The sequence below is a fragment of the Labrus mixtus genome, chromosome 18 (assembly GCF_963584025.1).
Source record: "Labrus mixtus chromosome 18, fLabMix1.1, whole genome shotgun sequence".
NCBI lineage: Eukaryota > Metazoa > Chordata > Actinopteri > Labriformes > Labridae > Labrus > Labrus mixtus.
In genome coordinates, this window is record NC_083629.1 from 779,183 (window position 1) to 807,168 (window position 27,986).

The following is a 27,986-nucleotide window of genomic DNA, read 5'->3' on the forward strand; positions in this document are numbered from 1 at the left end:
AAGATGGAAAGTGACCGCACAATTTGCAAAGTAAAAATCAGAAGATGGAGATATATTATTATCCCAAAAGGATATTACCGTAATTGCAGATTTAAACAATTTTCTGAATCCCTGTATTCCTCTAAGGCTGTAAAGAACGATTTTATCATACAAAGGTTACAGCTGTAACCTCTCAGCCTTAAATCCGGAAGACAAAGACCTCTTAAATGTAGATCTTTCTATTCAAGACATAGAACAAGCTATTAGAACTCTTAAAGGTGGAAAATCAGCAGGTCCTGACGGCTGTCCGTGTGAATTTTATAAAGAATTTAGTGATCTTCTCTCTCCCTATTTGTTTAAAATGTATACTCAAGCAAATGTAGATGGTAAATTGCCTCCAACACTAAATGAGGCCATCATAACACTTACACATAAAAAAGGGAAAGATCCAGAGGAAGCTAGTAGCTGTAGACTGATATCACTCTTACCGTATGACCAAAAAATATTAGCGAAAATTTTGGCTAAAAGACTTAGCTCTGTCATTGGAAAACGTGTTCATCCTGACCAGACAGGATTTATACCTAACAGGCACTCTTTCTTTAATTTAAGACGCCTAATGTCATTTATACTCAGGGCTGGAAGACAAATGATTTAGTTGTCCTTTCTCTCGATGCAGAGAAGGCTTTTGATCAATTGGAATGGCCTTACCTCTTCGCTACCCTGAAGAGATATGACATAGGTAACAAATTTGAAAAGTGGTTGAAAATTCTCTATGATGAGCCATGTGCTAGAGTCCTTACTAACAAGGTGCTCTCGGCTTCATTTCAACTGCACAGAGGCACAAGGCAACGTTGTTCCTTATCTCCACTACTTTTTGCTCTAACCCTCGAACCTCTTGCTCAAATAATTTGTTGTAATCCCTGTATTCATGGATACAAGACAAATGATACTATAAGCAAAATGTCTTTATATGCGGATGATATTTTGTTATATGTGACCAAACCTCAATATACTATACCAGTCATTGTAGAGACCATCTCTCATTTCGGAAAATTTTCCAGCTATAGAATTAATTGGTCCAAAAGTGAGCTCATGCCTATAAAAATTGCTGATCTCTCCATATTGCAAGCCTTTCACTTCAAGGTTTCACCCGAGAAATTCACATACTTAGGAATAGAAGTCACTAAGGATTTCCAATCACTTTTTAAGGCTAACTTTCTCCCCGTTCTGGCTAAATTGCAAAATGATATCCAGTTCTGGAGGTCATTACCCATCTCTCTGGTAGGAAGAGTTAATGCAGTCAAAATGGTCTTTCTCCCTCAAATTCTCTATTTCAAAATATTCTGATTTTCCTGCCTAAGAAGTTTTTTTTTTTAGAAAACTTGACTCCATTATTGTTCCATTTCTGTGGGACTATAAGGCTCATAGAATTGGTGAAGTTCACCTATGCAAATCAAAATCGGAGGGGGGTCTGTCCCTTCCCAATTTTTTGCATTACTATTATGCCTGTGCTCTTCGTAACATAATAATGTGGCTGGACCACACTTTTACACAACCTACTTGGATTAAAATGGAGGAATGTACACCTTATGAGATTGGTGCATTGGTCCTATCACCAATTAAAATAGATAAGTCATCATATAATAGCAATAATATGATCCACAGCATTATCTGTACCTGGAAACAGATTAAATCTAATTTTATCCACATGTATACCAATTGCGGGTAATCCCCTTTTATCCCATCTACTTTGGATTCAGCTTTCACACAATGGAAAGGTCTGGGCATCAGGAAGGTTGGAGACCTGCTTGAAAACAGGAGATTTGCCTCATTCAACCACCTTCAGGTTCGGTATGGTCTCCATAAGAATAACTTCTTTAGATACTTGCAGGTCAGGAACTATGTTAAAAAATATATACCGACATTGGAGAAAATTGAATCAGCAAGTTTGATAGTTTTTTTCAGATGAGGGGCAGGGACAGACATTTGTTATCCCTACTGTATAACTCACTGTTATTCAGTACATCAGTGTCTACACAGGGTATAAAAGCTCATTGGGAACTGGAGTTGGATGTAAAGATGGAAAATGTTCTCTGGGATAAAGCTCTAGAGAACATACATAAACACTCTGCCAACTCTAGACACCGCCTTATTCAATTCAAGATAGTTCACAGACTTCATTACACTAAAACAAAGTTACATACATTTTTTCCAGATGTATCCCCACTCTGATAAATGCAATAGCAGAGAAGTAAACTTTCTTCATAGTTTTTTTTGACTGTCCAAAATGAACTCTGTTTTGGTCTAGTATATTCAATACTCTTTCAGAGATGTTGCATGTAATTTTGAAACCTGACCCCCTTCTAGTGCTATTTGGAGTTTCTGATCAGACTCCCCAGTTGAATAAAAGTCGATGGCAACTGCTATCCTACGGACTCATAGTAGCTAAAAAAACTCATCTTAATGTTTTGGAAAAAAGCAGAGGCTCCACCTGTTAAAGTATGGTTAGAAGAAATGGTAAAACTCTCTCATATGGAGATAATTCGGCTCTCGCTGTCAAATAAACTAGGGCAATACAACAAGACTTGGGTTCCCCTGCTTCAGTATATTGAAGAAACAAACTAAACTAATTACGATTTAACATTAGTGGCCTCCTTTGGAGTGGCAGGAAGTAAAGTCCCGGCGGGGTGGGGGGGTGGGTGGTATTTGAGAATTGTTTTATCCTTTCTTTTTTTTGTTGTTGTTGCTGTCGTTGTTGTTCATTTAGTGTTACTCACTACACCTGTTGACTTGTATGTTTGACTGTTATTTTCGTTTTTCTTAATTTAATTTAAAAGGAGGAAAATATCTGTAATATTGAATGTTTTATTATTGCTACCTCAATAAAAAAATATTTAAACTAGAAAAGCATTAGCAGTAAATGGAGTATGTTACCTTTCTTTAAATTTCATTACTTCATAAAAATTCAGATTTATTCAGATTTTTTTTAATTTACATTTTTGCAATTGGCTGTAAACAAAGAACATAATATCACCAAAAACAAGTGGTTAAAAAAATTCTCCCTGCTCTCTGAAACATCAAGTCATCATCATCATCATCATCATCATCATCATCATCATCCATTTCTTAAAGTCAGACAGGCTATTTTTAGACATTATAATTCAATATGAAGCCAGAACATACTGTGAGGGTTAATACTTTTATTTAAAGTTTTATGTAATGTAACATAATCCAGTGATTCCCAAAGCGGGGCCTTAGGCCCCTTAGGGGGCAATGCTTCAAAAATCCCTGCACACTGTTTTTTACTGCTTGCAATGCATGGCCAAGTTTTTGGTAGGACTTCCAAGGTAAATGTATTGCTGAATATAAATCTACACATCACATTTGGAATGACATCACATGTCCTATGACAGAATCCCTCTCACTATTAAAGTATTTTTTCAGTTTGTTGACATAGTTTATCCTCTTTAAATGCTTCACTAAGAATGGGATATATCCATTCCCTGTCATCAATTGAAGTTGACTTCATGTCAAGATTAACGGTTTGCTGTTTTAAATACATATTCAGGTGTTTGATATGCAGACATTTTACATTTAAATAGTTTACAGTTTATTTAATCATTTTCTTTTAGGTCCAATAAACTCATTCAGACATTTTTTTTTACTAAAGATTGAAGTTTAATTGTTAGCAAAAAAAAGTATGAAGTATGATTGTTAGCATGAAGAGGTGATATGATGAGGTTTAATTACATCAACACTTGATCTAATACAGTCAAGATCCTAAACAACAACAGGCGATGTCAAGTGAGGTTTTTTTAAAGACCCAACCTATCCAAACTTGAGCTGAATGTTCTTTAGAGTGTGAGAAAAGAGACTTTTCAGCCTGTCAGGGTCTCGACCTGTCTGTCTGCTGTGTGTGATGCTGAACAGATGCTACAGAAACACAGAAGAACCTGCTGCAGACAAATCCTCATTACAGAAAAAAACACGTAATATTAAAAAAGGTATGTACATGCCACAAAACAAGTCTGTGAACTAACAAGATGTGATAAAGCTTCATGTGTGTGAATCTGAGAGAGAGAGATTGTGGAAGAGAAGGTAGAAGGTGCACTTGTTGACTATTACACACTCAGAGCGCTGCTTTGACATGTTTGACCCCCCCAAACCAGTAATATGTTCTAATGAGCTAACTCAAATCATTGGTACGTGTATAAGTAAATATACAAACAAACAAACAATGACCAGAAAGTTCATTTTTCATTTCCATATTGGGAAGTCATACCTGTTTTTGAAAGATGAAGAAACATTACAAATCCCTGCATGTGTTACATACGTTACATTTGGATATTTTGTACGACATTTGTAACGGCTCTTGTGTTTGTGGGTAACGTATAACATTTGTGGGATTGTTACAGTGAAAGCTGCAAATCCATTTATTACATTTGTGGGCTGGAATTTCTGCGGGTGTTAAAGGGTGCTCTTTAATTTTTTTACAAACAGATGACCAGGGGAAAAAAAAGATGAATCTGTAAACTGTCACAACAGTCTCTTTTTTCAACAAGCATTAATCATTCTGACAATTTATATAATAAATAGCATCATTAAGACATCAGGCCATACGAGATCTTGGGGTGATATAAAAATATGTTCTCAGGGGGCACCGGTGGCCTAGTGGTTGGTGTGTGGGTTTGTAGCTCTCTCCACTCTCCTGTCTGAAAATAAACCTTTAAAAAAGTCTTGGTATCATTTGATGACCTTTCTCTGTGTAAACAACAAAAAGACATTCTGCATATTTATGTGACAGAATAATAACCCAAAGCTTTGGACAGTCATTTTGTTATTTCAAAGACTCAGGTCTTAAGAACCTTTTCAATAGTAAATAACACAAACAACTCCCATTTACAGAAACAGAAAACATGGATATGAAAGAATACACTAGAACCTCCTTCTAGCCAAGACACACACATTACCTTTCTTTGAGTTGGAGTAAACATTCATAAAAGTTAATGTCTTGCAAAACAGTGAATATTTTTGAGCATGTTGCAATGTAGCTTCAATTACTTCTGACTGTACATCATGAGTAACACGAGGTTACACAACGGCAGTGTGATTGCATGAATGCATGAGGGATTTTCTTTTCTTCTTTCACAGCTGCCTTGATTTAGGAGTGTTGTCTCTAAGCTCATTGCACATAGTGCCAGATTTACTAAACTCCCAAGTAATGAGGACTAAATTGCGTGTTCACTCCAGAAGTTTGCACGTTTGGTTGGTGGGCGTTTTGCGGGTGATCTACTAAGAAAATTTGCGTGAATGACAACAGGTGCAAACCTTGTGGAGGCGATACTATTTAAGTTAGGTTTTTGCGTGTTCTACTGGTTTACATCACGGAGAGTTTGGACAGAAAGCAGGATGACTGCAAGCGCAAAATAGGTATTAGTGGAAGAGGCAAATAAACACACAATACTTTCTAGTTATAGGAGATAAATCTGAATATTACAATGAAAATTTTGGTTATAAGAAAACATCGGCATTAAACAGGGCCTCTCTTTTCTTCCCTTAATCTTAAGAATGAATTGTCATACATTGAGCAGGAGGTGTGAGCTGTGTCCTCTGTGGACCGGGCGCTCTACACTCGCCGTTGTTGTGCACCAGACAGCTGGCCAGCGCTGTGTCTGATTGGACATAAATGCCCTGGAAAAAGACGGGGGTACAAACAGTGGTGAGGTCCCCCAATCCAAGCGTCCTACAGAGTAGCAGCAGCGGGCTTTAGAGGGAGGAGACGAGCGCATTATGGAGAGGAGCGCACCGGAGGGGGCGAGCTGGGGGAGAGACGAGAGACCAGAGAAAAAGGAAATCCCCAGTTTAAAATATAATGTTGGTGAAATGAGGGAAATAGGAAGACATAAATGTCAATGTTGAAATTCTATAGAATTTAGAGGCTGTGAATGTTCAGTTTTCTTTGGCTGTAGGCTATGGCAACAACAGCCAGTTTAATCATGGTGTTTCTCTTCCTTAACGATTAGAATATTATTGAATCAAATTAAAAAATAAATGCATGTCATTTGAAACATGTAAACACATGTGGGGGAAAAACGTGATCTTTATGTCTTCTTTTATTGTGCCTATGTCTCCTCCTAACTACAATAACAGCAGCATGTTGTGTGTAACACTGGTCTCCTGGGTTAACACGTTCTTTTCAAAGGTGTTAAATACAGACACAGTCACAATCACCGCAGTGTTTGTCAGGTTTGGTAAATCATAATGCATGTACTAACTTAACTTGTTTGCATCTTCTCCTCCCAGTATTTGTTAGGGCAGAAACGCCCCATATTGAATATTCATTAAGTCAAACGTACTAAATGGTCAATGCGTGTTGTTTTGGTCATTTGAAAGACACAATCCTCACTGCGCGTTGTTAGTAGATCAGATAGCACTTTTTTTGCTGGTGGTATCAAGTTTGCACACGTTTTAAGACACACAAACCTTTAGTAAATCTGGCCTGTAGTGTACAGATTAACCCAAAGAACAAAATACAGGCGTGCACATGGAGGAAGAGTGAGGCAGAAGTGCAGTTACACACAAAAGTACCCAAAATCTATGAAGCCAGCACACAATCCACTCCCCTGACACACTGAATAAGATATGAATGAGAGAGCAACTTGTTTTACAAGACATTAAAGTAATGTTATCTAAGACAATGAGGCTTTTTCTAAAAGGACCCGGGGAGGAATGGAAATGAAGGATCACTAGTTTAGTGTTAGCAGGATGTTCTTCTACCTGGCCCAGAGTAAACAAGTGTATTATTTCAAATGAAGCTGACCCATCAACACGGTTCTGTCTCTAGAACTTTGACAGCAATGAACTAGACTTAAAAGGACAGTTAAAAGGTAAACAGACTTGAGCTTTTCTAGTCTTCCGACTACTCAAAGTGCTTTTAGACAACATGTCACACCTACACATTCACACACTGATGGTAGAGGCTGCTGAGTAGTATCATCCATCAGAAGTAACTAATCACATTCATACACCACTGACAAGCAGTGGAAGCAACTTGGGGTTAAGTGTCTTGTCCAAGGACACATCGGACATGTGGTCCAGCTGGGAATCGAACCCTCGACCTTCCGGTTGAGAGACGACGACTCTACCAACTGAGACACAGCCGACATTTACATCACATAAACATTTTACCAATTCAAACCAAGTAAATCTAATAAACAAAATCAACTGAAGCATGCCAGAGATTATGGCAACCAGTAAGTTAACTGGGGTGGCCAACCGAATCCAAATTTTACAGAGAGTTGGAGTTTGAATTATGGAACAAAGTGTATAATGTAATCAATGCTTCAGTAGCGTTGATTAACTGTCATTCTGAAGGCATTGCAATCAGTAAGAGTAATCATTATATAAGGTTTATCATCATTATAGTACGTCTAATCATTTTGCACTTTGGCACTGTTGTCTTGATCTGGAGCTGGTAATAATGTAGACACACACATCTCTCAGCTGTAGAACATACATTGTTGTTTTAGGTGTTCTTATATGCATGTTAATAATTAGCTCACATTAGTGATGTAACTGTAACTCAACTGGTTTGCTGAATCTGCTTATTTGTGTGGTTTTAAATGAAATTGAGCAAATCGATACCATCTTATATTTGTATTTATATCCACATTGCTTTTTTGTCTATTAGTTCAATATAAAGTGTAAGAAAACAGCTAATCAGCTTAGCAGCCATGATAGTTATATTGAGCTTCTGATCCTCAAAGATGAAAACCAATGAATAATAAATATATTTCAGTAAAAAGGATTCCTCTGTGCTACATGACATTCACCACATGTAAAACTGCATGGAGGGGGCCAACCTTGAGGATCTTCTTTAAAACTTGAGTTGAACAAAGGAATCATGGAATGACCAGAAGGTAGTGTGATGAAACTTGAGGTTGTTTTGAAAGAGGTCAAGACAGGTTCAAGGAACTCTTCAGCTTTGACTCGTCTTCACCAGGGCTTAACAGACGAGGCTATTCCCCACAAACACTGGCAAAAAAAAATGAATAAGATGAAAAGATGTCCAAATCTGGATCAGATAGATAATTATAGATATTAATGTTTTGTATGATACAGATTAATAATTCACATCATGGCCAACAGCAGTGATCTGAATGTTTACTTTAAATAAAGTCTTACACTTTTGATTTTAAAATTATTTTACTCACCCGTTAAAAGTTCACTCTATTTAAAAAACAAAAAGCAGCTTGCGATACCAGAGACACTGTGAAATTCAACATTCATCCACCTCATATACAACAAGCGTAACAGAGACACTTCTAACAGGCACTGAAGAAACAGACAGAAAACAAGGAGACATGTTGTTAGACTGAAGCAGACGTTGTTTTTCAGCATGGTCACCACACGTTTCTGCACTTTAAGGTAAGGCAAAGTAGAACAAAGGTGATAGTTTGTAAGTGCTTTTTTTGTTGGAGGGTTAAATAATGGCAAGCTGGTGACAAGGGGCACCTGTGCACATGTCTGGGTCCTTGTGGAAGACCTTGTGATCCATCTTGACGGGCCCTGTGTTTTTTTTTTTTAGGGTTGTTCCGGTTCACATCATGACTGTTTCATCAGTCGTCGATGTCCTCGTACACGTTATCGTCAAAGGGCCGCACCGCAGACCGCTGTTTTCTGTGACGGGAGTACTTGAGCTGAAGAAGGTCTCCTACCTCACTGATGACACTCAGCGCCTGTGGAGACATTTATACCATGAGAAAAAAATAAAGCTGTCAGCATGAAGGACGATATGTAACTCAAGGACATGTTAAAGTTACCAAGCACACCTGTCGTGTACGATCACATCTCACACAGAAAACACCACTTCCTTTAATGCTCAAGATGGAACCAGTCTTTTACATTTTTCAGTCGGCAGAGGGTTCACTGAGTTTATACAGACATGCCATCTGAGCAGAAGCTTGTGCACATACTGCTTTAAACTCCAAACAAAGAAGAGATCTTAAAGGTGCATGAATCCAGAATGCTATAATTACACATAGAGATGGCTACATGCATGTTTGAATCTTTTTTTTGAAAAAAAAAAATTCAAAGCTTTTTGATGAAATCAACTGCCAATGATCCTAAAACAATGTTCATTGGTTCAGTGAAAAAGAACCTAAACAGTTAAGTTATGGATCAAAAAGTCAAAACACACAACATTTGAAATACAAAAAAAAAAGGTCAGATCCTGAAAGAGTCAGGGGAACACTCTGTGCATCCTTATTTGATTTAGTGTTGATGTGGAAATGTTGTTTATTTGCAGCTTTAACCAGATCCCGATGTGTCTTTACATTAGTGTGCAGCACTTCATGTGTACAGAGACAAGAGCAGAGATAATTCAATGCAGATGTACTAGAATTCCAATCCAAGGGGGAGGGGGGGAGGGGGCAGCAGCTCAATCTGTAGAAACCTACAGCCTCTGTAGGAACTGGAGGGTTTTTAGGTTCAAGTGTCAGTGTGGACCGAATGTGGAAATTGGTCTGATAGTTGGGGAAATGCCAGTTCACTTCTTGAGCAATGCCCCCCCTTCCCTCCATCCCTCCATTAGTGCATGTCCATAGAATCCTGTTTGTGCATGTGTGTGTAACATGTTCAGTCACAGAATGTTAAAGTCGCAGGATTAATAAAGTGCATCTTCCTCTTCAGCTGTAGCCGCTGTGTTGTACTTGAATGTCATCATCTGACCTCCTCAGACACAGAACAGCCCAAATCAAACTGTCTTGTTTCAAGAAGTCAGAGTAGATTAGAGTGATTGAAGATTTGCTTCAGGGCTTCAGGGTTAGGATATCAATATGGTCAGAGAAATTAAAGGTCCTTAGAAGGACAGGACTTTTAGTGTGTACATGTGTGGGTGTGTTGAACTGGAAGAGGTCAAAGGCAGATGAAAGGAAGACAAAGTGGACATGACACATCAAAGAAGGAGAAAACGATCCAGAGAGGAAGGCTAACAAAGAGTTTTAATATCATGACAGATAAAAGCACTACAGCACTACATTACTCCCTCTCCCTGTCTTCACTTTATTTGAGGACAGCACAAGTAGAACAGGAGTGCATAACAGCCCCCCCCCCTACAGCAGCACTTTCTATGCATTGCAGCCAAATGGGCCATAAGACAACTCACTGAGATTTGAAATAATATTTGTGAAGGTTAAACGGGGTAAGGCCGATGAGTTTGTTTATCAGAGAGCAGGGAGGCCTGCAGAGAGCTCAGTAGAGGAAGTGGAGCCCCTTGTTGAGGTGAGGGGGCGGCTTTCTGACATGCTGCCAAAAAACACTGAAAACTGAACATTCTGAACTTACAGAGAGAAACACAATGAAGAGGATTCTATACACTTTAAATAACATGTGAACCCCCAGAGTGATGCAGTCACTATATTCTGCTCAGACCAGAGCAACAGATAAACATTTTCATCCCTCTAAGGGAAATAAGAAACAGTTTAAGAAGGACTTACCCTGACTAGCATGTCTTTTGTGTGTGCGGCTGAGATGCAGAAGCGTGCACGAGATTCGATGATGGGTGTAGCAGGGAAACCAACAACCACCACCCCAATGTTCCTCTTAAACATCTCCCTACCAAATGCTCTGCGGGGAAAGACACAGAAATGACATCAGGGCGACAACTGTGGATTTATTATTATTATTATTGTTAACGTAAAGGGGGGGGGGGGGGTGTCTTTTGAAGGTGGGGTAGGCGGCTATGATAAGAAAGAGAAGGGTTGGATTTGAGGTCATTGAAGACCCTCCATGCTCAATATTAATGATATAACCAAGAAGCACATGGCTTCAAATGAACACAGAAATGATATTATTGATCTAACTTGATCTAGAGTGAGAGATACATCAAGTTTATTGATGAATTCTCATGAATGTTTCAGGATGTTTAAAACATTAGGATTGATTTTCACTTTAAATTGGCTACTGGGGCGGCAGCAGCTCAGACTGTAGGGACTTGGGTTTGGGAACCAGAAGGTCGCCGGTTCAAGTCCCTAGACGGACATGGACCAAGTCCAGAAGTTGGTCTGGTAGCTGGAGAGGTGCCAGTCCACTTCCTGAGCACTGCCGAGGTGCCCTTGAGCAAGGCACCAAACCCCACCATCAAACCCCGCTCACCAAAATGTCCTGCTTTCTTAGTTCTGTAGAAGTTTTTTTTTTTTTTTTATGGTTAAGTAGCCAAGAACGCACAAACCAACATTTGCTCCAGAGCAGGCTTTTAGTATTTTTTGGGGGGTTCTGCAGTCTGCCTTGGTTCTCTTTCCTGTTTGACAGGATAGTTGAGGAAGGTCGTCAGATGGTTACTAATGGCAACTTCTTTGTTGGATGTCAGTGAATCTTTCCCAGAGCTCAGCTGGAGTTTACAGTAAACCATTTATGAACATGTTAGAGATATATATTTTGTTATAGACAGCGATAAACACTGGGCAGGTTAAAGCTCACCCTATCTTTGCAGGCATGTAGAGCATCATGGGTACTACAGGCGAGTCCTCGTTTCCATAGATTATGAAACCCATTTCTCGAAGTCTCTTGCGGAAGTAGACTGTGTTCTCTGCCAGCTGTTGCACACGCTCAATGCCTGAGGATGAAAAGACAAGACTTTGAAACATCATATTTGGTGAATGTTATCAACTCTTATTTTATAAAGTCCAAAGGTCCATTCAAAATGTTAGACCATTATGTACAGTAAGTAGTTTATAGAACTCGTCTCCATTTAGTTAAATTCCACAAAAGTGCTGAATAATGGGGGCTTAGTTCGCTAGATGGCCTAGCGGTTTTGACGTGCGCCCCATGTACAGAGGCTATAGTACTGGTCACAGTGACTGTGGGTTTGAATCTGACCACAGCCCTTTGCTGCACGTTGTCCCCCACTCTCTCTCTCCTCCCAACATTTTCTGTATCTGTTGCTGTCCTCTCAATATCAATGCAGCTGTGCGATCAATAAAGGAAAAGTTGGCCTAAAATATCTTTTAAAAAATATATAATTGAATAAAAAAAAAGACTTTTCTCCATTTAAGAATATTTGTACCCACTCTGAATCTTAAGAGAAAAAAAACAGAGCTGTTTATAGAGCGAGGCTCCTGATGCTCTCAAGAGTTTTACAAATGTTGACAAGAAAGTTTGAAAAGCCAGTTCTGTATCAAACAACACTATGGACTTTTCAGACACACAAAGGTCCATATCTTGCTTTGATGATAATATAATTTTTTGTTATAGACCATAATAAAAATAGAAGGAAAATTCAAAACTTCACTTCAAACTCTGTGGACGTGCTTTTTAAAAGTAGATACAAATACAGAGAATGTAAGCATATAACTGATTAGCTTTTATTCATTCCAAAAAGATAAATGAAGGGTTATGTCATCACACACGCTAGGGACAGAAGTTGGTAATTATTTACTACACCTCTCCCAGGCTGTGCTGTTTTCAGGGTCATGGTTCAAAGCTGTTTCTATAGGGTCACCCAAAGATGAACCTTTCAGGGTAGGGTTTGACAGTTTATGTCAAAAAGGGACACTGACATATGTTTTCATGTTAAACTTACCGCCATGTGATCAATAAGCTTTTTGGTCAAACAATTACAACAAACATTCAGAAGTGGATCAAAGATCTTAGACATTACCTCCAGACATGTACTGACACCTAGTGGGGAAAGATGAAAATGACAGCAGCTAATGTAAAATCCTCCAACACCTTGAAGCAGAATGTGAGAAAGCCGAGTCACACGTTTCTCTCTTCTTCATCCTGTTTTGTTCTCAAACTATCTGTGTTCAGTTTATCATTGAGAGACTTTAAGTCAGTCGCTTCATTATCTAATTATTATCATAATGTTGATAAGCATATATTAATACTATGTAATAATGTACTATGTATTACTCTGCAATGATAGAATTAGGCTACATTTATACTTTCCAAGTAATTCATTTTAAAACTTGGAGAAAATGTTAGCTCAGAGGTGTTCTTTGTTTTGAGGTTTTTTTTTTTTAATTATTGTTACGCACTATGAAGTGACAGACATGTCACGATCATATCAGAATTAATCTAATGCCACAAAACTAAAGTGGGTGGGAGTATTTGACAAAATAGATTTCATTGGTGCAAGAGGTCCCAGTTTGTAGATATGCTTTTTCAATGAAATAGCACACTTTTACAATTGTTTGTAAATTATTCTGCGGACCCCCAAGCTATGGTTCGCAGACCCCTGGGGGTCCTGGGACCCCACTTTGAGAATCACTGATCTAAAGACTATATATATATTATTAGTATTTGACCTAGTCATTAGCTGCTTCTCTCTCTTTAACATGTTCTTATAAACAAAGTCAACAGTGTTGTTTGAGCTGCTAGGCTCCTTTCAGCAGCTGAATATTTGTTATTTTGACTTTCTTTCTGAGGTCATCCAGGAGCTCCTTTAGGAGGTTAAGGGGGCGGGACCTCAAGAGTTTGTCATTTTGTTTGTAAACACACAGAACGATGCCCTATCAATATCTCTGTGCTCGTATTGAATCTTTACCGTTTGTTCAGAGGTTTGGTCTGATTTGTTAGTCTATCAGTGACATAATGACAAGCTCGTTGTTCATGAATTATTACTTTAATATGTTTTGCTAACTTCATCCTTATAGGGCCATACTAAACAAAGCCTATTAAGATCATAATTCACGTTCAACAACTTCCTTTCATGAAGCAGCCGTTAGATGTATTGATGCCAAACTGTGCTCATGTAGAATAAGGTTCTAATAAGACATTAATAATAATGAACAAGCAGCCAGTATGGTGCTAATTAATTAGCATGACAACTAGATAATGGTGAATAATGTAGCCTTCATTCACGTGTTGTTTTAAAGCATTTCCCTTCTCATAAAATATTTGAAGGACTCAACTTTGGAATATTTTAAAATCTGCATTGTTTACAATTGTATTTTATGGCTTTACTCTCACATGACATGCAGTAATCTGAAGCATAGGGATGTAAAGATTAGTTGTAAAATTGTGATAAATCGATTCAAAGGTGTCAAGATTCACATCAGTACTCTGAAAAATGAATCACAATAATATGGTGAGCGTCAGCAGCTGCAGAGCAAGATTTAGAAATTGAGGATGCACCAACGTCTTTTTAAATCAGAGGTGAGGAAGCATTTTGGCTTCAACAAGACGGAAAATGAAAGAAGTGAGAAGAAAACAGACGAGAGAAAAACTGTGTAAATATTACAAGAAGACAGAGAACTACTCAAAAAACAAAACCAACATGATGCAGCATTTAATCTTCATTTAAAAACACCACAAGGAGAAGCTCCAATCACCTCCCCTTACTGCAAAAAATAAATAATAAATGAAAAGGCGAAACCACACTGACAAATGAGTTCACAGCCCCTAAAGGAATCTGTTTCACTCATCATTTGTCTACAGTCTCATTTTGTAAAATAAATTGTCAGAGAATCGTACCGTGAACCCAGGATAGTGAATGGTTACATCCCTAAAGTATGATTCATGTGAAACCACAGGCAGCAGGTACGACCCCTGTGCACATGTAAGGGGGAGCACTAGAAAAACTAAACAGGAAACTATCGATTAAAAACAGTTCTCAGAGGCACTAATTTGACATTCTTATCAACTCACCTATTGTTGTGCCATCCTCTCCCATAATGCACTTCATAGAAGTGATGATTTGCTCCACCACAGGAGGAGACATGGAGACGGCGTAGACCGCACTGTGGGAGTGGGAGCGCAGGTACTCGATAAGCTCCTAAAGCCGGAGATACACAGGAGATGTTAAGTAGATACATGAACCACACAGCAGTCTCTACAAGCATGGATTTTAAGGATTAAGGATTCAGGATTCATATTTGTCACATGCTCATACAGATGTGCAGTGAAATGTAAAGACTGTTCCACAAGGCCATGCAATAAACACTCAAATTACTAATACACATATATACAGTAAAATAGAAATATAATGTCAAATTATAAAATAAATATTTGAATATACAAAATATAGAATACTGTAAACAGTGTAAAGTGTCAGGGTGTCAAAGTAATGTGTGGTGTGTGTGCATCATGTAGTCACAGTTCTGTTTTGTGGGACTCCATGGAGTTTCAGGATTGGCATGTCTTACTTAAACACAAGATTTCTTTGAGGCTTTCATTTGAATAAGCTGCTTTCATAACAATGGCGTATCCTGAAACTGGGCTAATATGTCGGGAATGCAGCCTACATGAACTGAAGGCATTGACGAGATGACAGGTGATCATTTTTTAAGCTTAAATCTTTGTAGCCTTAAACAGTAATCCCTGATCTTGACATTAGCAACCCACTAAATAATTATTTATAAGATTGATGTTAAAGTCTTTATATGTGATTTTTCACACTTAAATGTAATAGAAATCAAGTATCTCCTCTGAAAATAACTCTGTGAGTCATGACTGTCTACAATGGGTGTAACACCCGAGTCCCACTGTCTGTGATGTTTTCAGAGTTTTCAGAGTCCTATCTTCACTTTGTTTACATCGCCAGGACGGCCGGCTGACTCCTCCCCTCGTGTATAAAAGTTGTTTAATTGAGGGACTAGAGAAAAGAAGAATAACATACTGTACTCACTGCTTAACTGTGTTTCTAGATCACGCTCATTTCAGGTAAATTTACATGCAGTGTGAAGATACGAGCATAATAAAGATCACTAGCATTAGCATGCTAACACAACAATGCAGCGCAAGTATTATTTAGTAAAACCAGCAAGAAGACTAGGATACTCAAATGTGTGTAAGCTGTTTTCACCACACCAGTTGTGTCACTCATGAGTACCGTTTCATTCATCCAGAACTCCTTTAGAACAAAACAAAAAAAAGAGCCAGATAAAAAAAAAAAGTACATTTCAGCATCCTCACCCTTTTCCCTGCGATGTATCCTCCTGCAGCGCCAAAGCTCTTGGTGAAAGTGCCCATCATGACGTCCACATCACAGGGGTCGAGACCAAAGTAATCCACGACCCCCCTCCCTCTTGGCCCCAGCGCCCCTATGCTGTGGGCCTCGTCTAGGTAAAGGTAGGCCCGGTAGCGCTTCTTCAGGGCAATCACTTCTGGCAGGCGCACAATACTGCCCTCCATGCTGCAGTGTGGGAAAGAAGATCCAGCAGGAAATCATTTGTCTTGATGTTTTATGTCCTTATCCAAAGCTGCGGTATCAATGATGATAATAATAAAACAACGTCAGAGGAAATAACAGAAAAGATAAACAAGGGGAAGGCTCTATTGCATCTCAAAGATGCAGTTTACTAAATAATGTGTCTTCTGCAGCAGCCTCAAACTTGCTCATAGTGTACATTTCTACTAAGAGCTAACCGAGCACTGAATCAGCTTTATCAACCAGGACCCACATCAATGAAATGGAAGTGAAAGTCAGTTTTTTTAAATGTTTGTGTAAGACATCTACTGACATGTTTGCTTTATCCATACTAAAGCTAATACAGAGTACTAGCTTCAAAAATGAACTTTAAATTGAATGTAACTTTTTAACAGCGACATTGTGGCTTTGGCTTCAACAAAGAGCGTCAACCTGCATATTTGTGTGTGTGTGGTAAAACGACTTCTTGTGCAATGCAGTAATGAAGAGTTCATGTTGAAACAAGGAAGGAGATAATGGGGAACTCCTATTGTGACACCATTGTTGACAACATTCTCTTTTATAATCTCTAAATGTCTCTGCACTGATTGCAGAGACATTTTTAAATGTTCTATTTTAAAGCTTCTTTTGCTCCTCGTCATGATGCTCTTGATGTTTTATGTGACGCACTTTGAATCGCCTTCTTGCTTCACACTCTGTATAAATAAACCTGCACGCCTTGATAACATCATCATTGATGTGTTCTGCACCAAAAACCTAACCATCTAGTCAAGACACAAGGCCAGACAGGCAAGACATTAATTAAAGGATAATAAACAGAAACTCAGCTTGATTTGATACTTCTGTGTTGAATCTCCGTCGCAGCATATGCTGTAGGTTTTTGTAGCCTTGTACATATGGAAAACCCCCTCAAACATGTGTCAAAACGATGCAGCTGCAAGCCCTCTGATTGGACCACTGGGTAGCATTGTGTTTCCTACATTTACAACATTTCTGCTACTGCCGCCATTTTCAAAATTCTGCACAAGGAAGAACGCCACGAGCCAATATAATTAACTGCTGCTCAATATTTATCAGCTGCAGCTCAGTTACAGTCACCATGGTTACCTGTACACAAGCAGAGAATGTAGCAGAACCAATAAACTGGCAACATATCAAGCATAGAAACCGGACTGCCAACTAGCAATCTCATTTGTATGCTACGCAGACACACTAAAGTAAGTAGAACAGAAGTAGAAGCCAGGCTTTACAGTTTCAAACAGGAAGTATTTAACCCTTTATCTTAAAGAAAGTGGATAAGCTACCTGTAAATGCCCTCTACCACTATCAGGAGCTTCTTCCACGGTCTGTGAGTCCTGGGCTGTCCGTGAACTATGGCTTCTCTCAGCAGTTTCTCCAGGCTCTGCATATCTGACAGGAAAATCAAGACATTTATAAACAGCTGGAGCGACCAGTGGTGACAGAAAACCACCTTCATTTTGTTGTGTGCCAGACACTCTCACTGTCACAGATTCAGTACGGCCTGAATACAAAGTGTTTATTAAAAACACAGCGGACACAGTCAGGTTCAGGTCGTGTTCTAAGCACATTTACCATCATCAAACTGTGAGCATATTTTGGTGAAAGAAAGAAAAATGTCAAGGCTTTTGCTTTTTTCCACCGCTCCCAAAACATAAATAAAAATACTAGCTTAGCTTGCATATTTGGTGGGCTTTGGGCAAAAGGTAAAAACAAGTGTTTCTAAGTAGTAAGTTAGCTTTTAGCTTAGGGCTTGATTTGAAAAGGCTCATTGTTAGCATTTAGCTGCTAATTACACAAACCTTATTAATGGGCATAAAAGTAGAAAGTTTTGTGACATTTAACATTCAACGGCTATAAAACAATAACAGCTGATTACATACACAAACCATTACTCTATATATATATACATATATCAATGACTTCATGCTCTATGTGAGTATGTTTTTTTATCTGATTAACTGTAAAGACATGCTCATTTTACTTCTTTTTTAAATAAGACCAAAATGAGTAGCTTGCTAGCCATGTTCCTCTTTATTTGACATACACAACCACCAATATTTTATTGTGTGTTTTATGAACATTAAAATGCTTTTCAAGATACTTAAAAGAATTTGAATACAGTGCTCACTCCACTGTGATGGGTTCGTCTGTAATGTCTGTGATTTCCTTTCTGATTTAAATGATCAGATTAAAGTCCTGCACAGAAGTGATTTAGAGAAAGAAAAGCAATGAATGAAAATTGCAACTTAACTGGGGGGGGGACTTAAAAAATAGAAGTGGACACCAGGATGAGGGTGGACTAGAAAAGTAAATGGCCCTGTCAATGCAGGTAGGAGAGGTGCTTCTTTTTGTCTTCAGACTTACTGTTGTGTTTAAAGACTCTGATGGTGGACCCGGAGAGTCTGGCTCCCAGGACTAGAGAGGCATGGTTCAGCTCATCGCTCAGAATGAGACAGCCCTGCAGCACACCAGACACACAGAGAAATGATACAACAGATTTATTTTGAAAAGACTGCGTCCCTCTGGTGCTCTTCAGTATGGGGATCCAACTTAGGAATTATTGGCGAGGTTTAAGACCCTCAGAGGGGTCTGCATAAACGTTATGCATGGTCAGTGTAAACCTAATGATATGTGCTGAGGTCATCACACAGAGACTGCTGATCAAGTTACTACTACAATGTTGATTCTTTAACCTTTATTAACCAAAATGTTTAAAAGGATAAATGAAGGAGACTACAACTAAGAGCATCTACTCCAGTAACAGTGTAGTACATTATCAGTATCTTGACCTTTAGCACAAGTTTTTTAATGTTCTGCAACTTTAAACTTATTCCTCATCATTTTTGTCTTAGGGCGTGAGTCTGCAGTCTCATTTGTCATACTCTCCAGTCAAGCAAAGACCATACATTTCTATATCTGCTGATTTGTAGTTAGAGTGTTTCAGATAAACTGGAGGATATGTTTTTTTTTAATGGTTTAAGAAAGTGCTCAAACCCTAAACTGAATTCTAGCTGAACTCCTCTTGGATTAGTATAACAAATTTATTAATTTGAAAAGAGGCTTTGTACATTAATAAACATTATGACGGATTTACCCGAGTTAGCCAAAAGGCTAATTTACATCAGCAGTCATAGAATTAAATATAAGCCATTAACATACGTTCAGAAATATAGAAAAACTCAGTTATATACACAATACAACACAAAATATCCAACATAGGACATGATGCAGTTAAAGTTAAAATAAATGAATAAATGAAGGTGGAAGAGATATGTTGATGTCACAGTACAGAGAACAAACATGTGATCAACTTTATTCACTGGTGAAGGTCAGAGCTCTTTTTCCCTGGTTATTAAAAAGATTGAAATATATCACTGAATCCTCAAATAAAAGCAAACAAGACCACCAGTGACAAGATGGATTATATTCATGAAGTCACTTTGAGAGCCTCGGACTGCTGCCATTGGCTCTCGATCAGACAGCATGATTAATGACATGCTGCTGAACCTGTTTACATTTTCTATGGAGACGATTCACCGGGAGTGAAACATGTAACTGTTAAAGGATTTTGTTTTTCTATGAAACACTCCTCATGCATGTACAGGATAAGCTCAGCTAAGTGATAAGATATATTGATTTGCCCATAGGGGTTACCAAGATACACACACATTCTCTGGAAATCAACCAAGCATGTAAACGACTTATCTCAGCCTTGAATATAAAAAGCAGCTAAAATGACATACGCAAAGCAGTCAAATATATTGAAGAGATCACACATTATATGAAAACAAAAGAGCCTTTGCTGCAGAAGGAGTGCTTGAACATTTGACTATGAAGGTAAATGTGTTTGATTTGGTAGTAAAAACTTTGTAAATTTGGCAAACTATAAGTCAATAGCACCACTTCAGATTTAAGGGGTATTGTCAGGGTGCTACTTCCATGTGAGTAATGGATCTGAATACTTCATCCATCACTGGTTATTTCATAAGCATAAAATAAATCTAACATTTTCCATGGATGGTGTCCTCTCACTAGCACAAACCCACTATATGATGAACTCTCTACCTACAAAGCAGCATTGGGCAAACAGATTCTGTTCTGTTATTTTTCCACTCTGACATGCAGTTGAGCAATGAGCTGCTTATGAAAACGAGAAGTGTTTCCTCCTGATATATTTTTCTGTGTTTTCATTGCTACTGGTGGCCTGTGATAGTACCATGTTATGAAGGAGCTTGTTTAGACCAGTGGTTCTCAACTGGTGGGTCGGGACCCAAAAGAAGGTCACATAGCTGTTTCCAGTGGGTCACGGAACATGGCCAAAAAGCTATGCAACGCTTTTAAAACCTGTTCGTTTTGTTCCATTTCTTTTTGTTTTGTCACATGTTTTGTACCGTCTCAATCTGATTGGTTGAAAAATATCCAACATTTGGCTCGCAGTTTTCCAAAGGGAGTTGGTAGTGGGTCCTGAGGCTAGACCAGTTGAGAAGCACTGGTTTAGATTAATTTTACATGCTGTGCAAACAAAAGTGTCTGGTAGAAAACTAAGTTCATCCATTGGAAATATACTTAAGTGCACAGTTACAAAAACTTCACATTGAGTGTTAGTGAGTGACATTGTGACACAAGACAGAGAAAAGAGGACAGTGCTGTTACAAGATAAAGTTAATTTGACAAGAAAACACAAAGAGAGTGGAGATAAGAATGCAGAGATGATAATAAAGTTCTGTCAAGAAGACATTTCTCTTTCTGTGGTCGTACCTTGCCTGCCAGTGCTGGTATGTTCATGGAGTTGGTTGCAAAGCCCATCCCAAACGCCATAGCTGACTCCACACCGAGGAACTCAGCCACCAGTTTCTCCATCTCGTCATGTCTGTCCAGATTACCTGAAACACACGAGACAGCATAAAATATATATCCAATCTGTACCTCAATGATCTGTGCTGACATAGATCACACCAATGGTAAATAGACACGAGTTTGTATATTTCTTTTCTAGTCTTCTATCTGCTCAAAGTGCTTTTACACCACAGGACACACACCTACACATTCACTCACTGATGGCAGAGGATGCTATGTTAAGTGACCATCAGTATTAACTCATCTCATTCATACACATTAATATGCCGCTGATGATGCAGAAGGAGCAACTCGGGAGGACATATCGGACATGTGGCTGCAGGAGCTGGGAATCGAACCTCCAACTTTCCGGTTGAGAGACGACCGACTCCACCAACTGAGCCACAGCCACCCCTAAGGTTAATGGAATGATTGAATATTTTGATAAATGCACATATTGTCTTTCCTTCTCAGAGTATGTCAAGAGAATATCACTGCCCTTATGCTTGTATATTACATCTTCCTATACAGCCATCATAACATTTGACATTTTACAGTTTTGTTCCTTTAATCCATATCAAATCCAAGTGTAAATATCACAGGTTCTATTTGAGATGCTACATATTATAAAATAATATACAGTATGGTGCGTTAAATGTTAAGCCTTAAGGGGTACTAGTTAGAAAGAGCCAGGCTAGCTAACTGACGCAACCCTTTTTTATGTACCCATTAACATACATTTCATGTTCAAGAGAAATAAAGCAAAAGTACAAACACTACAGACAGAAAATATGTTTACTTCAACCATACTATCAAACACACTGGGATTAAATAAACCCATCGATCTGTTCAAGAAAAGAAAAGAAAGCAGGCGTGTCTGTGTCATCTGTTTTTCTTTTACCTATCTCCTGCCGGGTACTTGCAACTCCAACGCCGTACTTCATGGTGACCTTGGCTGCAGAGTCAGTACACGGGCCTGTGTTCTCAGCAAAGCCAAGATAATTATATGAGCCCAAGTTCATCACATCATGCACTACCCGCCCTGTGTACCTGTGAGAGAGAGGAGGAGATGATCAGACAGCATTCTTACAAGCTAATTGGTACAGTTAAGAGTTAAAACAAAACACTTTTAAAATGTGATTCCTCTGTTTGAAATCTTTTCAGTATCAAGAAGGATCTGCCAAATTCTGTGATGCATTCCTTCATTGGCACTCCATATAGTCTGATCTCACTCTCAGCTCACAGTGTGTAATGTCTGACCTTACACAACCCACTGCCTCTCTGCCAAACACCTCCACTGCAGAGGAGTCAAGATATCAAACGCTGTGTTGGAGTGATATTAACGTAACATTGGCAGACTGGGTATCACAGAAATTAACTACAAGTGAAAAAAGCCCTGAGCTAAATAAAAATGTGATCTGACAAACTGTATCAATCAGATTGCCACAAATCTTGTTTTCTTTCTTAGCATGTTAACTTAACTGAAAGGTATGAGACTCTAATACTATCTTCAAAACTATACTCTGCATAGGAATGTTGCACATATATATTGATTTTTTATGTCTTAAGACGAAATGATCAAACTGCATTTAGCACCTGAGTGTTGCAAAGAGTTGGTAGGATTAAGCTTCTCAAAGTGGAATCATTTGTATGCTTTGAATATTATTTTAATTTAAACAAATATGTTCAGGTGTTGGACTGTGGGCTGAGAGATGTGTGCCTGTATTAACAAACACTGTGAGACTTCTCTCAGAGATCCTAACTGATCTTAAAGTAGATTAGGATGAATCAGGGAACATTTTGAGAGCGAGGGGAAGGACAGAAACGTAGTGAGGAGGCGTTGTTGAGCCCTTTGCTATCTATTATACATTCTTTTAATGGCTGTAAATGGTAGATCCAAAAGAAAAAGATTTAAAAAAGAATCCTCTCTAAGTGACAAAACAGAAGGATGGCTAAAAGTTGATTGTCCTCATCATAGAATCCAGTGAAACTTTGTGTAATTGATGACACTATTATATGTAAATTCTTTAATGAATAAATTGTAAGCCTACAAAATGTTTGTAATCACATGACCACAGCATCTCCAAATGATGATTTATTTACTCATATTTACTCAGCATGCTGGACATTTTGTTACTTAATCTAATGGATATTAATGAAGGAAACAGGCTCAGCTTTCACCAGTTTCTGTGATTGTTAAAAGTATAAAAAGTGACGTTTGTTGGCATTTAAACCTACCATAAACCAAGTAACATCAAGAACCAGAGAACCCAACTAGTAAGAAGAACCAGGTTTACTTTTAGCTTAAAAAAAAACCTCACTTACAAGAACATCAAATTGTAACTTGTTAACTTTGGCCAGCTAGCTGGTGTAGAGCCCTGCTCTGGATTGTCCACAAGTAATATTATCTGGATTTTCTGCTAAGAAGAACGGCAACTTTTTAAAATCTTTCCACAGAAGGAGAGATTGTGTTTGTACAGTTAGTGCCAACTGTGACTGGGGCATTAACTATAGAACTCACATCCCATTGCTATTGTCCAATGGGGGGCATGTCTGATTCTGACCACGAGGTTAACTCATAGATTTCTGTTTTCACTGTATTGAACAAAAGATTCTCTCACTCAAACGTCCAGTTGTAGTCCAGGGTGGCTCTTTCCATCAGGTCCATCTTGGCCCCTGGGACACTGCACATTGGCTTGTTCCAGTTGTCTCTGATTCTCATGTAGAGGTTCCTGGTGTAAAAGTTCTCAAAGTCTTGGTAGAGGGGCACAAAGTCCTACACGTGGAAGAAGAAAGAAGGGATCATGAGGAGTTGGAGAGAGGGATAGAAACATGTAGGGACTCTTACATAGTATTAATGCTAGTTCAAAGACCTACATGCCATTCATACTTTCTGAAAGCTTAGCGAGTCTTTGAGGAATAAAGTGTTAAACATTTTAAGACAGGACTCAGGGAGTTCATTTAGATGTTGTAGGAAATATGTGTATGATATCATTGGGTTGATTTAATGACTTCCACATGTCTCTCCTATACTAGCTTCCTTTCTTTGACATAACCAAATACTTCAAAACAATGGACTTCACTATCAAATGTTACACAACAGGTTGAAAACAATCTCAGTGGTCAAGGACATTTCCCCAACTGTGCACATAACTCCAACAGTAGCTTTGCTTTTTGGGGAGAAAACAAACAGTCTGAAAGGGGATGTTACACTGAACTGTAAAGGAATAAAGGCAATGCAAGAAAAATACTTGAACTGTGTTATTAGCTTTAGGATTCCTGCTGAACTGCTGCGGTAAACTGCTGCGGTGAACCGCTGACCTGATTTGTGAAATATAGCATTTATTTTCTGAGTGTAAATGAAACAAGGTTCACAGTGAAGTTTTGAATACTCAGTATTTCTTAAAAGACACTGATGACCTGAAACAGGTTCACATTCACGCTCTTCTCACCTTTTGCTCCTCCTTCTCCCTGGCGATGTGGCATTGCTCGAGCTTCCAGTGGCGGAGGAAGTCACGTAGGTAGCCGAAGACGGTCAGGATCCCGTAGCCCATGTAGGTGAGTACGGCCACCAGCATGGGCGTCTCCTCGAAAGACTCGACGAAGGGCCGTCTGTACAGGCTATCATGATGTGATGGTGCCTGGACCTGGGTGACATGAAGAACAGAAAATCATCTGTATTGAAACTTTAGACAAAATCACTCAAACCAAAACACTGATATGAAATAAAATGGTGGAATAAGAGAGCTACTACTTTGGATATTGTTTTTCTGTTTATGACAGTTTTTCTGCACATTTAAGGCTTTATTGAAAAACATATTAAAATCAGTTTTACTCATTAATAGAATTGTGTTTCATTGACTTACAAACTACTTTTTTAAAATATGGGCAATCACAGCAATCTGTTAATATGGTGGAACACGTCAAGTTTGGATATCAGTTGCATTATATAATATACATTATACCTGATGATTAGGGCTGGGAGTCTTTGGGTGTCTCACGATTTGATTTCGATTCTTAGGGTCAAGATTAAATTCAGAATCCATTTTCCATTCAAAGCTATTCTGGATCCATGGATCAAAGTCTATGAATTAGTACATACTTCAGGATCTACTCCAGTCATCTGTGAGACTGGCTGAATTCCATGCTGCTCCATTTGCCATTCTACTGAGTGAAAGAGCTAGCATTAGCATTTAGCAGGGAATGACTGATTAACAAAAAAGGAAATTATGAATCTATTTAAAATCTCAGAAGATAAGAAAATCGATTTTTACATGAATCGATTTTCTTCCCCCCCCATCTACTGATACGGTCTGTTAGACAGAAACGTTGTAGATCAAATACATTTGTCAGAATTAAGAGAGTCAGTGTGCGGGAGCCTTTACTCATTGGATATCAAATGTAGAAATAAAAAATGTTCTGGCTCGAGATAGGAGGAAAGAAACTTGTAAATAATTGCATCAGATAGAGATAGTAGAGCAGAAGTTGGAAATAAATCAAGTTATGTACAAATACCTACAATTATACAAAATGCAGAACATGAGCTAAATCACTAATGTCACTTTCCATCACTGATCAGCGTTAAAACAATACAGCACTACCATGCCTCTGACCTACTGACTTCCTATATAAACACATTTCCTGTACACTGGATTAATTGGTTTGCTGGATTGTACCATTTGAGAAACTCTTGGCATGAATGTAGTCAGACTTCCTGTGACTTCCTCTCCTTTGTCCTAATGAAAACACACTTTCTTTTTGCCTTTTGTTATTGTTGGCTTTCTGCAACTCCTTAACACCTACTTAAAAACATTATGTGAAGCAGTAAGGAGAAAGTTAAGGAAGCTGACTATACAGGAGAGAAAACACAGTGTGAGACAGGCCAGGGAAGATTTGACTGCCAAATAAGGGATTTGGAGGTTGTGTTGATGTAAATATGCACACTTTGGAATCAGATAGCCAAAACTTTACATTTGTATTTTCTCCTCTACAGAAACTCAAGTTTCACTCCTCTTTTTTTTCTCCATTTTTAAAAAGTGGATGTTCAGGCGCTCACTACTCACAGAAGTTATTTCTCCCTCCCCATTATGCTCATCTCTGTGCTCATGACTATTAGGCCCTACATGTGACCGGTCATGCCTCTCTCTCTCAAATACCTTACAGAGCGGCAACGCTGACATCTGCATGAACTGTAATCAGCTGAGGTTCAGTCACCAGGCGCTCAGCGTTACAGCCACCCGGACCCAGTTTATAGAAACATGGGCAGAAGAAGGAACTATTTCTGTGGCACCACAGTGTCTGGTGATGAGGACAGCCTGTCAGCAGCCTCCACTGTTTCCTTTAGGATATCACACTACTAACATACCATCGGTTAACCAAACTCCATCTAACGTCATTAAAAACATGCACATACTGTTTGACACTAAAGTTAGTGAGGTGTAAAAAAAAATCACAAATCCTTTATCTTGGAATCAGAGGAGAATTAAAATATGTTCCAACATTTTCTTTTTCATTTCAGTCAGCAGTGTGACATCAGACTCCAATTAACTGAAATATTCAGAGGTCTAAATTCTCATGTGTGTACAACAGCATCTATTCATCACACTGTCAGATGGGAGCAGTTAATTGGGATGGCTACAGATTCATCCAAGGGTGGAAATTTCATTAGCCTCTTGGGGAGAGAAAGCTGTTTGAAAAGCAGGCATGCAGTCTCAACGGAGCGCTTTACCTGGACAGGTGCACTGGTTCAATCTGCCCTTATCACTTACTCGTCTTAACAGTCTCAGTCTTTGTGAACTGTAGGACTAATCCCATTTTGGATGGTGGGTAACTATCCTTTCAAGAAAGAAGATTGTAAACAATAAATGAACAGATATAAGTCAACAAATAAATAGGTAGCCTACATAAATCCAGCATGTAGTTAAATACCTTCAAATGGATGACAAGAAGAATCGCTTTCCCCACCCTTTATGTTGAAAAAATAACTGATGAGAGAAGGATGCAAAACCAGAAACGTGTTGCCGTCATCAAGGCAAAGAAATGTGAACTGTGCCAAGCTGTCAGACTGGATCTGTTGGTAGAGATCTGATGTTCAATCCCAATGCACAAATGGTACAGCTAGACTTCTATATGAACACACATCATGTACAGTGTATTGTAGCCTTGTCTCACCTGCTTTAACAACCTTCTTCAACTGAGGGGATGGTAGAGCACACTTACACATTCAGAAAATAGATTTTTTTTTAGAGATGCTACTTTGTGCCATACTGGTTATAAAAGCCGAATTAAAGAGCTTCTGGTGATAATTCAGTCAGAATCTGTGGTTGAGTGTTTGTTCTTGGGAGAATAAGTTAAGAAAGAGTAAACACGCTTTACAACGTTTTGGTTCGGAGTCCATTCTGAGTGATCGAGGCTATCAGACACCATGTTGTCACACCAGTACCATGACAGAGTCAACAATACACCTGTCATTTACAATAAGGCAGGACTTTATCAACATTAGGACAACAAACGATGCTCCTAACACTTCCCCCTCTCCTCCCGTCCCACCCCGGGCCTCACCTCCTCCTCCTCGGGCTGGCAGTGGTGTCTGGGTGTCCTCTCATGGCAGCTCTGGAGGCTCTTCAACAACCCGTTCCTCTCCGGTTTCACTCCGTTTACGCGCTGACATACATCCCCGTTGGCCGGTTTGGTTGAGGGGATTTCGGTCATTGCTGGCCCGAGATTGTGGAGCCCCGACGGTAACTGGCATGTAGGAACACGGTGCCTGCCTGCGGTGCAAGGCGGTGACAGTATCCACGCTGGGTACGGCTACAACAACCACGCTGCAAACTCCCTCTCTCCCTCTCACTCACACACACACACACACACACACACACACACACACACACACACACACACACACACACACACACACACACATACATGCACTCACAAAACAACACGCACACACACGCGTGTTACCCACACTAGGTGGAACCTGAAAATCCACACGCAAAAT

The 27,986-nt window shown here is 39.0% G+C and overlaps 1 protein-coding gene across 3 annotated transcripts; it reads right to left on the minus strand.

Annotated features, from left to right (window-relative positions):
• Positions 1 to 3,164: 3,164 nt before the first annotated feature.
• Positions 3,165 to 27,986, minus strand: LOC132992772 (serine palmitoyltransferase 2-like). Of its 3 annotated transcripts, none has more exons than XM_061062264.1 (12): positions 27,548 to 27,984; positions 24,439 to 24,633; positions 23,608 to 23,762; positions 21,888 to 22,036; positions 20,909 to 21,033; positions 18,515 to 18,608; positions 17,434 to 17,539; positions 15,895 to 16,114; positions 14,629 to 14,755; positions 11,458 to 11,593; positions 10,476 to 10,605; positions 3,165 to 8,717 (listed from the first exon to the last, which is right to left on the minus strand). In XM_061062264.1, exons 1-12 carry the CDS (start codon positions 27,695 to 27,697, stop codon positions 8,598 to 8,600), a joined length of 1,707 nt encoding a protein of 568 aa, XP_060918247.1. In that variant the 5' UTR covers positions 27,698 to 27,984; the 3' UTR covers positions 3,165 to 8,597. The 3 variants fall into 3 exon arrangements, with proteins under 3 accessions (XP_060918247.1, XP_060918248.1, XP_060918249.1); XM_061062265.1 differs by lacking the exon at positions 3,165 to 8,717 and adding an exon at positions 9,564 to 9,738 and having other exon boundaries at positions 27,548 to 27,986; XM_061062266.1 differs by lacking the exon at positions 3,165 to 8,717 and adding an exon at positions 9,667 to 9,742 and having other exon boundaries at positions 27,548 to 27,985.